The sequence below is a fragment of the Scyliorhinus canicula genome, chromosome 16 (assembly GCF_902713615.1).
Source record: "Scyliorhinus canicula chromosome 16, sScyCan1.1, whole genome shotgun sequence".
Classification (NCBI taxonomy): domain Eukaryota; kingdom Metazoa; phylum Chordata; class Chondrichthyes; order Carcharhiniformes; family Scyliorhinidae; genus Scyliorhinus; species Scyliorhinus canicula.
In genome coordinates this window covers 112555858-112571660 of record NC_052161.1, presented here as the reverse complement: position 1 = coordinate 112571660, position 15803 = coordinate 112555858, and the positions used below count along the sequence as shown (strand labels likewise).

The 15803-nt window shown below is 44.3% G+C and overlaps 1 protein-coding gene across 1 annotated transcript in view; it reads right to left on the bottom strand.

The window, feature by feature from the left end:
* vps13d (vacuolar protein sorting 13 homolog D) overlaps nucleotides 1–15803 on the bottom strand; it is a 302778-nt gene that overhangs the window by 101778 nt on the left and 185197 nt on the right. Inside the window, 5 exon segments of the mRNA XM_038821608.1 lie at nucleotides 921–1040; nucleotides 3652–3828; nucleotides 9436–9544; nucleotides 11073–11236; nucleotides 14438–14555. Of these exon segments, the coding sequence (XP_038677536.1) occupies nucleotides 921–1040; nucleotides 3652–3828; nucleotides 9436–9544; nucleotides 11073–11236; nucleotides 14438–14555 (688 nt within the window).

Below are 15803 nucleotides of genomic sequence, written 5' to 3'. Positions count from 1 at the left end.
TTGCCCTTAGTGTCCTAAATGGTTGGGTATTGTTGCTGGGTTATGGGGACAGGGTGGAGGTGCGGGCATGGGTAGGGTGCTCTTTCCGAAGGCCAGTGCAGACCCAATTGGGCCGAATGACCTTCATCTGCACTGTAAATTCTATGAATTCCCTGAAATCCAATTTGCGTTACAAAAGTGGCGTTGAAGTGAATCCATCCTGGACTATATCAAAGGATGATTGAATACCGTCAAAATGTGCTCTCTGATTCAGGAGGCCTTGCAACCTGAGTAAATATACATTGAAGAATAAAAGGATAGAGTACCGAAGTAAGATGTTGGGGGCTAAATTGTCTGTGCCTACTCTTTGTTTTCACAATCCAAAAGTAATCCGACTGTATTGCTCTCTCTTTCTTCGTGGTACTCTGCTTCAATTTTTAATCCTCTTTCCCTTCCGAAAAAAAGCCCAATGGTTTCTACCGTAACCACTTCCTGTGGAAAATCATTCCAAAAAATGTTTTCTGCTTCTTCTCCTCAATCCTTCAGTGTGAAAAGGAGAATTTTCTCATTCTTCCTGCCCTTCACCCATTGAGAAGGGGCATACGGATACAGTTGTCATTAACTATTGTGTTTCGATAATACATATCCACCACTGGCAATTTCCGGTGTCAAGGATGATTCTTCTTTGCAGATTGCTGGGGTAAAATGCCAATTTTGGTTGTGGGTTTGGAGATACACTGGTAAGGAAGTTGCACTTGATTAATAACTCAATAAATGGTTTATTATAATTTAGGCTATTTATCAGTTGCCGATTTATTTCACGAGATCTTCACATTCACGCTCACCTGACAGAAAGGGGTTTTGCAAATGTCTCAAATACAAAGTCAAACATGGGTTTTTTATTGGCTACAAGCAAACAAATGAATGAAACCCTCACTCACCTCTAATTCTTGTTCAGCTTCCAAATTCTTTAACCTCCGAATTTCGCTGATTTCAACTACTGGACAGTCTTCATTTCCTGTGAGGGAGCGATTTGTTCTGCGATGCTGTTGGTCAGTAATCTGTGACAAACCAATTTGGTTAGGAGGTCAACTAAATTAAAATAATTGATATGGATCCAAAAACAAAAAAATTGGACCCAATGGAATCTGTGCAATTTCATGAAATTACAAACAGAAAAATGAAAATGGATTTTCCACCCAAGAATTCTGAGAAATTCACAAACTAATCTTATTCAGAAACAGAGCATTCTGATATAGTTAGCGGTGGCGTAGTCGTAACTCAGAGACGCAGCGCAATGCCCAGGGGACTTAGGTTTGGATCCCACCACGGCAGATGGTGAGGTTTGAATCCAATAAAATCTGGAATTAAAAAGTCAATGATGACCACAAAACCATTGTTGACTCATAAAAACCCATCTGGTTCACTAATGTATTTTAGGGAAGGAAATCTGCCGTCCTTACCTGTTCTGGTCTACATGTGACTCCAGATCCACAGCAATGTGGTTGACTCTGAAATACCCTCTGAAATGGCCCAGCAGGCCACACTGTTCAAGGGCAATTAGGGATGAGCAATAAATGCTGGCCCAGCCAGTGACACCCACATCCCATGAATGTTTTGAGTATAATCCTTGGTCAGAATTCAGAAATGCAAGGACAAAAGGAGGAAGGAAGACACAGAGAGATAATTAATTGAATTAATTGATAGATGATAAAACTCAACTCAGTGAAACAATGGAAAAACATTCAAAGGGCATGCAATAGGCAGAGGTGAAAATGGCAAAAGGGGACCATGAAAAGGAAAGAGGAACATTGGAAATAAACTTGAGTGAATCTTGAAAATATTGGAAATAAAAATACTGCTGATAGCACAGGTTGGTTTGTCACTCAAAAAGAAAATCAGGCCAACATCTTGGGTCAAAAATACGTTTGGATAAAGCTTTGTAGCAAAAAACATTAACCGTTGGAAATGTTTAGAATGAACAAGTCTGCCCCATGACACCAGTAACCCCGACTGTAAAGTAAATGGAAATGATGTTCAGATCTGACATAGTATTCCTAAATTTGGAACAATTGGAAGCCCAGAGACAGCAAAGGCTGAATGGCTAAAATGCTGAGGGACGTCAAGGTCACACTTGTGGACAGAACAAGGTTTTGGGCATAGCTGTCAACTAATTTGTGTTTGGGTGCTCCAGTGTAAAGCAAACAACATCATGATCAACAAAAACTACATTATTACTATACAGTACCATATTAGGAGGAAATAGTTTAGGTGTGAGACACTGTATGTGGGGAAACATGGTCTTCAGCGTAGGGGCAGTGTTGGAATTAAGTGCTGCATCCGTTACTGTTGCATGTGAAGGTGCTGAGAACTGGAAGTTGGGAAGCTGGAAGCTGGGATGCTGAAAGAGTAATCAATGATATCCTGGAAAGAATGGTGGAAAGTACAGGGAAATTTTGTGTGGCAGTGGAACTGTGTAGACAGAATGACAAATAATCTGATGAATGCAGTAGGATAGAAAATGAGTTTTAAAAAAACTTAGTTTTACTTCCATGAGAGTAGGGGTAATGACCACAGGTGCAAGAAATGAGGCACAGAAGACCGAGAGTTATTTGGACCACTGGGAATTCTTGTTTGAGAAAAAAAGTACAACATTTTCGAAGCTCTGGTAAGGAAAGTGAACTCATCAGATCAAATACAATAGAGATAAAGGATCGAGGAGAAAGGAACAGAGCCTTTACAGAAGCCATTGCAGGCCGGAGTATATCCAGGTAGTTGCAAGATTCAGGAATAGATGTCTGTGGGAAGCTCATTGTTACCTGGAAGAGGAGAAATCCAGGAAGTTAGAGAAAAGAGTTAGAGTTGAACCATATAAAGGTGAGGGATGGGTGAAAACTGAAATCTGACGCTAAGAGTGAAAGCAGGAAGCAGTATTGACATTTGTGTATGTAATGGAGGTAATGGCCAAGAAGGTGGCATAATTAGCAATGGAAGAACGAGTCTTCCACATATCTCAAAAAAGACAAGCACAGTTAGGAAATAACAGGGGTCCGAGTGGGACATCTTTTACCTGAGGAAATTTTATGTAAGGAGTAGCTGTTCCAATGAAGGCAAGGGTGGTGATGAATAGCAACTGGATTGAATCATTGTTCAAGGAAAAGGTTCTTCTGGTAATGGATTGAGGAGTAGAACAATTGTGTGTTCATGATGAGAAGATGATTGGTGGCAGAAAAATTAAAATTGCCAAATGGTAGAATGTGACAGAAGACTCTTGGCATAGGTTTGTACTAAGTATTCAAGACAGAGGGTTGGGGAAGAACAGGCTTGAGATGATTAGTTTAGTGCGATAGGAGCAGGTTCAAATAATCGATATCAAGGAAGGTCATGTTAATACATTTTGTGGAGGTGGTAAAAATGGGTTACATCAGGTTGGAGAAAAACAAAGTTGGATGCAATGCAAGGGGGTAGCAGGGAAGCTCTTCTTATTATCAACAGTCTGGGAAATTATGTTTTAGTGTTTGGTAATACAGTCATGATCCAGAGGCGGATAGAGCATTCAACCAAGAAAATTACCTTCTTTTCAAAATGCCCTCTTTGTCAGCAGGTTTGATAATAATGTTTGGTTAATCTTACATTTTAGTTGCACTTGTGAATTGATAGGCAATAGGTTACCTGCAGCACTCGTGTTGGACCATCAGGAATGACACGCAAAGCCAGAACTCCTGAACCAGGTCTCATCTTCTGGTTTATGAACTGCTGTTCATTTGGAACTTGTTCTAGACCAAGGGAAGTATCTGGACCCAGTACTACCTCTGCTCCATCGTGTAAGCCTGAAATGCCTTTTGATGCCTGCATGAATTAGCACAGATACAGTCAACTGACAATCAATATCCCTCCACATGATTCTGTATACACCTCCTGCTGCCTCAGGAAGGCAAACAGCATTATCAGAGACCCCTCCCACCCAGGCATTGCCTTCTTCCAGATCCTTCCATCAGGCAGAAAGTACAGAAGTCTGAAGATGCGCACATCCAGACATAGGAACAGCTTCAACAGACTCCTCAACGACTCTCCCTCAGACTGATCTGTTCCCTGTAAGAATACTATTCATGACGCCCTATGCTGCTCTTGCTCATGTATTTGCTTTGTTCGCCCCCTTGTTCCGCACTGGAACCAATCACTGTTCTGTCAATGTACCATTTGTCAATGTTCTCTGGTGAATTTTCTTGTGTCTACTATGTACGTACTGTGTACGTTCCTCGGCCGCTGAAAAATACTTTTCACTGTACTTCGGCACATGTGACAATAAATCAAATCAAAATCAAAAAATCAAAATTAAATAACCTCACAAGCACATTAAGGTCAGAGCATATTTTCATTCTGCACCTGGTCAATGTGCTAAGTACATATTGGTGGACCACTGGTGCAGGTTAGCAACGAAGCAACGTGGCATGGGCCAACAAACTTTCAATATACTTTCTGCCTAAAGTATTCTAACCCACACCAAGCCCCATTTAACCCCGCAATGATTGAGCTACAATGGCTCCTGGTGCACCAATACGTAGGATTTGGAAACCTCACCCCGGGGTTCAAATCCCTCCATGGCCTTATCCCTTCATCTCTGAAACTTCTGCCTGCCCTACAACTGATTTCTTCTCAATTTTGGCCTAGTTACCCATCCACTAGTTCATCACCCCACAAAGTAGTCCAAACACATCATCCTTCATCAAAGGACTGAAGAGGCCAGTTCATGTACACGTTTACAAACGCAACAACATCACTGATGAATTATACTGTATTGTTTTGAGGCAGGCAGGCAGGAGAAACTCTATTTGAGAAAATTTCACCTCCTGAGACAACTTGGGCAAAACTGGCTAAATATCCTGGGAACCAATGGACAAACACAAATCAAGGTTGGGATCTGAACTTGGGTCTTCTTGTGTGCCGCCCTATGTTCCACTTTAATGGAGTAGTCAAAGAAGATATTTTTTTTTAAATGTGAGTATCCAATTCCTTTTTACCAATTATGGGGTAATTTAGCACGGCCAATCCACCAACCTGCACAACTTTGGTCTGTGGGGGCAAACACGGGGAGAATGTGCAAATTCCACACGGACAGTGACCCAGAGCCGGGATCGAACCTGGGACCTCTGCTTCGTGAGGCAGCAGAACTAACCACTATGCCATAGTTCCGCCCGAAGATATTTTATTTTATCAGGGGTATTAGCTTGAACCTATCTTAACATTACTTCTTGACTATGTAACATGTTATTGCAAGTAACTAATTGTAGGTGGAATCCTTCGGAAGTCCCCAAAATCACAGAAGTCAGTCATCAGCTAATTCAATTCACCCCACTTGATATCACGAAATGGCACACGTGGAAGAAGTTTACAAATCTCTTTGCCGACCTGTTCGCAACCAGCAACTAATTAGAGAGGGGGGTAACACATAGGAAGGGAGGGGGGCAGGGAGCACTGCCTGGATGAAAGGGAGGTTGCGTTGTTTCTATATTGTTCTGCAAAGTTCTGATATGAAGTGCACAAATTCCAATAAAAATATTTTCAAACAAGAAAAGGTCCTGAAGACTTGTGCTCCAGAGCTTGTCACATCCCAAGCAAATCTGTTCCAGAACAGCAGCAGCACTGGCATCTATGTGACAATGTGGAAACCTCCCAGGTCTGTCTTGTACACAAGGAACAGGACAAATCAAACCAGGCCAATTACTCTCCAACATCAGCAAAGTGATGGATGGGGCCATAAACAGTGCCACTAAGCAGCATATACTCTGAAATAACCTGCTCACAGACGCTCTGTTTGGGTTCTGCCAGGATCATTCAGCTCCTGACCTCATTATAGCCTTGGTTCAAACAGGGACAAAACAGCAGAGTTCCAGAGGTGAGGCGAGAGGGATTGCCCTTGACATCAAGGCAGCATTTGACAGAGAATGGCACCAAGGAGTCTGAGCAAAACTCAAGTCAATAGAAATTCGGGAAAGCTCTCTGCTGGTTGGAGTCATATCCGGCACAAAGGAAGATGGTAATGGTGGTTGAAGGTCAATCATCTCACACCAGGATATCACTGCAAGACTTCCTCAGGGTAGTATCAGAGGCCCAACCAACTTCAGCTCCTTCATCCTACCTTCCATTATAAGGTCAGAAGTAGGGATTTTCGCAGAATACTGTACAATGTTTAGCAGCATTTGTGATTCATCGTATATTGAAGCAATTCATGTCCAAATGCAGCAAGACCTGGACAATAAACAGGCTTGGGCTGACGAATGGCAAGCAACATTTGCTCCACACAAGTGTCAAGCAATGACCACTTTCAAAATGAGAGAGTCTAACCATTGCCCCATTACATTCAACAGCATTACCATCGCTGAATACCCCACAATCAACATCCTGGGGTTATCACTGACCAGAAACTGAACTGGACTCGCCATAAATATACTGTGGCTGCCAGAGCAGATCAAAGGCCAGGAATCCTGTGCCGAGTAACCCACCTCCTGACACCCCCAAAGCCTGTCCACCATCTACAAGACGGAAGTCAGGAGTGTAATGGAATACTCTCACTTGTCTGGATGAGTGCAGCTCAACACCACTCAAAAAGCTTGACACCATCTTGAATAAGGCAGTCCACTTGATTGCTACTACTTCCATAAACATTCAATCTCTCCACCACCGACAAATAGTGGCAGCCGTGTGTCCCATCTATAAGATACACTGCAGGAACGGGAACTCATCAAGGTTCGTAGGTCATCACCTTCCAAACCCATGACCACTACCATCTAGAAGGACAAGCAGCAGATTCTGGGAGCCCCACCACCTGGAGGTTCCCCTTCAAGTCACTCACCATCGTGATTTGGAAATATATCGCCGTTCCTTCACTGTCGCTGTGTCAAAATCGTGGCATTCCCGCCCTAACAGCACTGCGCACGTAGCTACACCTCAGGAATATGGTGGTTCAAGAAGGCAGCTCACCACCACCGTCTCAAGGAATGGGCAATCAATGCTGGCCTAGCCAAAGACACCCATATCCTGTAAATTAATTTTTTGGAATATTTTTGAGTGGTGTGATAAGCTACTATATAAATACAAGCCTGCCTTTTTTCAAATTAAACTGGCAGAAGTATCAATCCAGACAGAGCAGAAGGTAGCAAGCTTAATTATTGACTTATTTCAACAAGGGCAGCAGTTAGTGCGTTATAGTGTAGAGCAGGGTTTTTCAGTGGGTGGGTCACCGTTGAGTGTCGGGAAGGTAGCGGAACAATCAGTTGTGTTGTTCCCACGGTGGTACCAATCACTAGAGAAGCGCCCGACAGTCGCTACCGGTTTTTACATTGCAAATTACGGCTGCTGCCACCTTTTTAATGGAGTTACATTCAGCTGTGTGGAGTCTTCTGGCCAGAAACGGCAGCAGAGAGCAGGCCATGCACCCAGCACAAAGAATTGACGTGAAATACCGTCCAGGTACGTGATTTTGGCGCCAAAGCTGGGAACGTGGTTGCCTCGATCTTCCAGTTGCTGGCAAGCAAGGCATGTGAACTGTGAAGTTGAATGGTTTCCTTAAAAGTAAGAGACGGCCAGGGACCAAATAGGCAGCTTACCTATTGGATAGGATCTCACAACAAAGCCTGCTGGAGAGAGCTGCACAGTAGAGTCCACAGCAGGTCAGAGCAGTGCTACTGTTAGCTCTGCACAGAGCTCCAGGGCCTCTGGTTAACAGTCTACAAAGAAGTATAAAGATGATTTCTTGAGGTATAATTTTATTAATTATGCCAATGCAAATAAGGATGCAAAACTCATGTGTGTCATATGCAAAGGAAGTACTGGTAAATGAGAGAAGTTTCATATTTTGAAAAAGTGGTCGGTGAAAATTCCTTGAGGTTGCGACCCTAGAGTCAGTTATTAACTTAGAGCTGACTCCAGATTAAAAGACTACACTGCCATAGCTGACCTGTAATACCACATTAAAAACATACCAAAAGCCCACGAGGCTGTCAGCATTCTGGTGCAGCATCTCCCAGGAGTATCCAGTGCTGAGTAAAACACGCATTTTGTTGCTATTGCCCTTCACAGCATCCTATATGTCCGAGGTTGAATTTTCCGTTTTCATAAAGACAGCAAAAAGGAACTGGTGAAAGTCTGCACCTGATGTGCGCATTGTCCTCTCCTTCTTTGAACCTGATTTAAGTGAGATCGAGAGGACCAAGCAAGCTCCTCTTTCGCATTAAAGGTAAGCAAGCGTGGCACGTGTCGCAAAGGTTGGTTGGCATGGGTCCTGAAGGTCGCCAAAAGTGGGTCCCGGAAAAAAACATTTGTAAAACACTGGGGTAGAGAAAGGGGAATTATTATTTATTTAGTGATTCTTGTGAAAAGTACATCTGTGAATGTTGGGAGCGAATAGAATTAAGGTCAAGGGAGAAATCCAGCACTCACTAACACAAATTAAGATTGTTGCAAGGATTGCAATGATTATGCCCCATAAAAGAGGAAATCAGAGATAAAAGACTTTTTAAAAAAATGAAACTAGCTGTTTTGTGTCAGCAAAATTATGATTGCCAGATATTTAAAGATAACTTCAGACTGAAGAATGCCATGCACCTTCATAAGAAATACAATCCTTGCTAATATAATTTATATTTCCCCTTTCCTTTTTTGGTGCCCAAAATGATCCATTATTCTCACTTTGACAGGCTGGGCACCAGAACTGCTTTCAGGCCCCATCCAATCTTGCTCTGATAGGTTTCAAATCAGGAACTGCATCAAGCCAGCTCAGGTGACACTGCCAACTTCATCCCTCTTTCCTCGCTGACCAGAAGTGTTGTTTCCTTTTGTTTCTTCAGCAACTAGTCAAAGTTCACAAATGGTTAGTCATATCTGCAGCTAACCCTGCTGGTCACCAGATGTCTTGCCGTAGAGCACAATGATGGCAGTGTGAAATATTCGCCCTAACAAAGGCACTGCAATGTTACCTCCTACACAAGCTTCCATCTGGCGAGGTTCCAGATTTGTAAATTTTGCTACAATTTGTAAAATTGACTCATAAGCATGGCAATGCTGGAAAACATCCACAGAAGTACACCATTATACATTTTGTCCTTTAAAACTTGGATAGTCTGAACAGTTTGACCAAACACAAGGCTGGAGCACTGATGATTACAGATCTGCCACTGGGAGCAGTAACGGATGGGAGCTATTTAAGCTGGCAAATTAAGAGCAATATGCTAAAGGTGAAAAGGCTGAACTTGGGTTTTGCTATAATGTATCAGTACCAGCATGCTGAATAAGTCCTGAAATTGTCCCGTATTGCTATTTTGTTCTCTCGCTCATTTTCTCATTATACAGACTAACGCGAGATAGAATTAAAGTGACTGTGAACCACTTCCATTGCAATTTATTGGTGGCAGCAATACAAATCTGTGAAGGTTTATTATGGCACTGTCATTGTTTTACCTGCACTATCATTCTTGACATGCCACAACTCAGACATCCATCTCGGAAACACCATGTCTGTGTACCACTGCGACGTCGCTCTGGCTTTTTCAGCATGAGTGGCTCATTTCTGCAGATAGAAAGCGAGGAGGAATTAGATAAATATACATAAAAACTAATAACCCGCATACACACTCCGCAAATAAATATAAAACAGAGTCTCCTTTTTGCTGGCCTAATGGATAAGTATGCTGCCCAGTATAATAAATTAGAGCAGACAGTCTCAGGCTTAAAAGCCAGACGCCTTGACATCTGGGATATAAAATTTTGTACAGACTTCCTGAACTAATGAGGGAAAAATTAGTTACGTTTTCGGCTCCCAACCCAATTGCAATTTGATGATTTAGGTGCATGTGTGGACAATGTGAAATTGCAGGTTTAAGTTAAGCTGTAGCCCGTGGTACTCCCCCATCCGAATAGACAACATGCAATCATCAAACAAAGACTGGAGAATGGTTCTGATAAAAGGGCATTAATCAAAAAAGGTCATTAATCAAAAGAGTTAACTTTGGGGTGAACTTTACAGTTGGTTCGCCTGGTATCAATGTTAGTCAGCAGTTCGCTGATTTTAAAAAAAAAGGGCTGCTCCACCATAATAACATGCCAGGGGCAGCTTTAACAAGCTGAGAATGGGATTTTGGCCTTTCGGTGACAGGAAATCCTGCTCCCGAGAGTTCTGCCCAATCTAATTGGCTGGCAGCTGAGTTGTCCCAGCAGTGCCAGAGCGCACAATGGTGTCATGAGAAGATGACAATGGAAACCTGGCTTGAAGGTAAATTCGGGGTCAGCGAAGGACTGGGGGCTCTTGCGAGGGGAGGTTTGTGGGGTTGGGTTCAATAGGTTGACAGCTATCCATCTGTTTTATTTTTCATGCCTCCCCCACCTTTCCTACATTTTTGCTTTTGAGTTGAAGTAATTTCACAGACTTCATTTAGTCTCCCTTATCATGGACACCACCCTATCCATTTAACATCTTGAAAAAAAGTGCTTCCTCAATTCTCCAATCCCCAAAGTTAAGCAAGAAAAGGATTGGAATTTTCGGTCATCGTCATACTACTTCATTCATTGAAGGCAACACGGAGAACTGGTGGCAGTTATTGAAATTGAAATCGCTTATTGTCACGAGTAGGCTTCAATGAAGTTACTGTGAAAAGCCCCTAGTCGCCACATTCCGACGCCTGTCCGGGGAGGCTGGTACGGGAATTGAACCGTGCTGCTGGCCTGCTTAGTCTGCTTTAAAAGCCAGCGATTTAGCCTGGTGAGCTAAACCAGCCCCAGTTACGTTACATGGAGAACTATTAACACCCTTAATACTACCTCCAGAAATGAAAAGACACTGATGTCATATACTGGGAATCAAATCTTGAATCTTTTGGTCACTGTTGAACCTTGGGCACTAACATGAAGGAGATGCATTTGTCCCTTAAAATACAAAATAAGGCAGTTTACAATTCCACACAATCTTATAATTTCTCACAAAATCTGGATGGTTTTGTTCCCTATCAGAATGTTAAAGTTTGAATTCCTAACCCCGGCTTGAACGGACAGATGACTTAACTGGAACATCTTCTTCCCCTGCTCTCCTTGCCCGAGTTTACCTGCTGTCTGTGATGGCAGCCAAGCCTGCAATGTCTAGGACCAATCCAGAGTCTGAATGTCTACTGGATGAGGGTTTGTTGGGGTTATGAGGAGGAGAAGAGCCCTCATGGCATAATGTCCCATTTTCAGTCATGCGCCAAAGCTGTGATCTTTTACCTGGTTCCTGGATTTGCATAGATTGAAATAGAATATTATTATGGATTATAGATTACAACACTGAATAAGACACATGCTAGAACTGTGATATAACACAAGCTAAGTATAACAAAATATTTTCACTGCAATAGATTCCTCCTGAAGACATCCACACTCACCAGGCTGTGGTTGCAGGGCACAAACTGCCTCTTGTGCCTTGCCGATCTGGCCATTTTTCATGCTCAAATGTTGACACTGAGTTTGAAGTTACCCACCCAACCATGAAAAGCACTGCAGCTATGTGGCATGGTGGCACAATGGTTAGCACTGCCACCTCGCAGCACCAGGGACCCGGATTCAATTCCAGCCTTGGGCGAGCGTGTAGAGTTTGCACGTTTTCCCAGAGTCAGCTTGGGTTTCCACCGGGTGCTCCGGTTTCCTCCCAGAGTCCAAAGATGTGCAGGTCAGGTTAGGTTACAGTAATAGGGTGGGGCAGTGGGCCGAGGTACAGTGTGCCGACCCACAGCTACACTATATATGTACGAGTACACCTTAAAAGTACTTAATTGGCTGTAAAGCACTTTGTGATGTCTGGTGGTCATGAAAGGTCCTATCGTAAGGGCAAGACATTTTTTTCCATATGCTGCAGCTATCGATATAGCTTGAAGTAAACAGGAGCGCAGGGCTATGGATTCTCTAATGCACTATCTTTGTGTGCACTATCACAGGTCAAGTAATCTTAACCAACAAAACTTAGTTTTCAATCTGATCTATTTATAACCGTTCCATAAGTGTCACACTGGTTTTGTTCCACTCATCCTGCTGCTGTCCTCAACTCCTCACCCGATTGTCATTCTGACAACTCCCCAGGCTTTCAAATGCAAATACATTGACTGAATCCAAGAAAGGCCATTATTCCTCTCCCCTCCACCAAATGTGAATAATAAAAATGCAAATTCCTTCCACTACCACGGGGCTAACAGAATTGGTAAAAAGAAATTAAAACTCACTACTGCGTCTTGCAGACCAAGCTGGTCCTCAATGCAATCCTGTCTCTGCAGAATTAACTAATCTGTGAAACTGTGCTACAATTGATACCATCACAATGGACTGGGTTGTGGGAGAAACTGCTATCTAGAATAGAATTGGACTCAGCTGTGATATTCTCCATCATCAAATAGTAGGAAAATCTCAGCTGAGTACAATACTTGTGTTCTAGGTCCCTCTATGAATATCTGTGAAAGAGATAGAACTGCACACCAGTGTCAACATCTTCTGGAGAGGAAAAGGAGCCGTGTACATACATATGCCTTGAAAGGGTCACAAAAGGTTCACAGCCATACATATAAACTGCATCTATCGAGGGTGGCACAGTGCTGCAGTGGTTAGCACTGCTGCCTCACGGCACCGAGGACCCCGGGTTCGATCCCAGCCCCAGGTCACTGTCCGTGTGGTTTGCACCATTCTCCCCCGTACCTGCATGGGTCTCGCCCCCACAATCCAAAGATGTGCAGAGTAGGTAGATTGGTCACGCTAAATTGCCTTTTAATTGGGGGAAAAAAATAATTGGATAGTCTAAATTTTAACAAAATAACATTGAATCTATTGTATTTGTTCAATTTCAACTGCATTGAAAATATTCCTTGCAACAAAGTTGGAAAATAAAATCTGAAGATTTCAACAGAGATGCACGTTTTTTGTGTTTACCTTTTTTTTAAACCTTATTTTATTGCAAACTTGTATCAAAGCAGGTTACAGCAAGTAAATACCCAGGGAAACATACTTCCCAACAATCAACTATGCAGTCTGTACAGATTTTTCTCCCTTTTCACCCTCCCTCTCCCCATCACCCACCATCCCCCCACCCTCCTGTGATAAATAGCTCCTCAAACACAGTCACAAACATCGCCCACCTTTTCTCAAACACCCCCGCTGAGCCCCTCAACTCATACTTTGTCTTCTCTAACCACAGGAAGTCGTACAGGTCACCCAACCAAACCGCTACCCCTGGTGACGATGCCGAACGCCACTCCAGCACACTTCGCCGCCGTGCAATCAGAGAGGCGAAGTCCAAGACATCGGCCTTCCTCCTCACCATGAGCTCCGGCTTCTCTGAAACCCCAAATATTGCCACCAAAGGGTCGGGTCCACCTCCTCCTTCACTATCCTGGCTAAGACCGAGCACTCACGCCCAGAATCTTCCCAATTTTTCGCAACCCCAAAACATGTGCGCATGATTCGCTGGCCCCCACCCACACCTCTCACACTCATCTGCTACCCCCTGAAAGAACCCACTCATTCTCACCCGAGTCATATGCACCACCTTAAACTGTATCAGGTTCATCCTTGCACAAGAGGCGGTCCTGTTTACCCTTTGCAGTGCCTCACTCCATACTCCCAAATGATCTCCATTCCCAACTTCGCTTCCCATTTCTCCTTGATCTTCACCACCCGGTCACCTCCCTGCTCCCCCAGCCACTTATATATATATCCAATTTTTTCCCTCCCCTTCCAGATCCGGAAGCAGCAGTCGCTCCAGCAGGGTGTATCCCGGCAACCTAGGGAACCCCTTCTAGGTCTTTTGTGCAAAGTCCCTAACCTACAGATACCTGAACTCACTACCCCTCAGCAGCTCTACCCTCTCCCTGAGCTCCACCAGACTGGCGAACCCTTCCTCCAAATACAAATCCCTCACCTTGATCAGCCCTGCTTCCCTCCACCTCCTGTAAACACTATCCATCCCCCTGGCTCAAACCCATGATTCTCACACAGCAGTGTTGGCACCGACGTCACCTTCCACTCTAAAATGCCTCCTCAGCTGATTCCATATCTTTACCGTGGACTGCACCACTGGGCTCCCTGAATACCTACTCGGAGCCATTAGCAATGCTGCCATCACCCTAGCCCTCAAACTAGACCCCTTACAAGATTCCTCCTCCATCCTAACCCACTCTACCCCTTCTCCTTCCCACCACCACCGCACCTTGTCCACATTCACCGTCCAATAATAATGAAGCAAGTTCGGCACGGGCAACCCCCCCCCCCCCCCCCCCCCCCCGCTGCCTCTGTAGCAGGGTACTCCCACCCTCGGCACCTTCCCCGCCATACAAAGTCCTAGATGATCGTGTCCACTTTCCAAAAAAAGGCCTTTGGTATAAAGATCGGGAGAGCCTGAAAGATAAACAAGAACCTCGACAGAATATTCATTTCCACCACTTGGAGTGTTTACCTTTTTCTTCAGTATCACTCTTCCAGTTTTAGGTGCAACATCCAACACTAATTCCGCACACCTAACATTTTTCTTTCCGGAACCTCGAGTAACCGGCCTGCCTGAAGATTCTGTGAGCCTAATTTAAAGAAACCACAAAGCTAACATCACAGGTTTCATACATCTCAATTGCACCTTTCACAACCTCAGCACCTCTTTGAGTGCTCCACAGTTAATCAAGTGTTTTTAAAGTGAAGTCACTGATTTAATACAAGAAAATGGGGCAGCCAATAGTGTACAGCAAAAACGGCCAGAGAATAGCTGGGTCTGTAGCCACGCATGTGCACGGCGACGACCGACAGCAGCCACGCCGTACAACATGGCGCCGGCCTGAGTGTACCTGACCTGCCAGATAGTGCACCTCTGGACCACCATCGCCTCCCCTGGACCAACCCCCACCAGGCCCCCCCGGCCTCACCGAAGCCTCCCCGGCCAGCGGCATAGCTCACCCCCGACTGTGGTGGCGCTGGACACAGGGCGGAGCGTTGGCGGAGGGCCTTCGGGTAACGTCCCGAGGCTGTACCAACGTCGTGCGGTGTACTCCGATGATGCCGTCTTGGAGGAAGCGGAGTATCCGAAAACAGGCGCCGCACCCAGTTCGGTCGTAAAAAGGGATTCTCCGCCCGATCACCGATTATGAAATCGGCATTGGTAACCAGAGAATCCCACTCCAGATCTTTTTCCAAGTTTATGGCAAGTTAAGAGAAATAAATTCTATAATGAAAAGTGGCTTCCATTCTCTAATGGTACAAGGACTGAGGGACACAGATTTAAGACTTTGGGTATGAGATTTAAAAAAAAATGTTAAGCAAATTGTAATGAACTGGAACTTGCTGCCTACAAGGGTGGTGGAAGTGCAGACAATGGTTTCAAAAGGAAACTGGGTGAGCACATGAGGGAAATAAACTTCAGGACTACTGGGGGGGGGGGGGGGGAATGAGATTGCCTAGATTTCTCTAGAGTTGTACGCAATGTGCTCAGTGATCGCTTCCTGTGCCATAATAATTCTATGAATCTTTGAGAGGGTTGACAGAGCCTCACATTTGATGTGAAATATCACATTTGATGTGAAAGAGGGCATCATCAGTGTGTACTCCTTCGGCACTGCACGGAATGTCAGCCTATTATGTGATCAAGTCTCTAGACAACATTTTACTGCCACCCGGACCAGGATGCGCAGCTCCTGCTGCCTACATGCCCCTTCTGCAAGCTTACCAGCAGCAAAGGAGGTGCTGGGTAGCCCAAAAGCTAACTGAAACCCATTAGAGTCCAAGTAATATCCATTTAACAACCTTGTCCTCCTGTTGCTGGAATTGTACCCATGGTG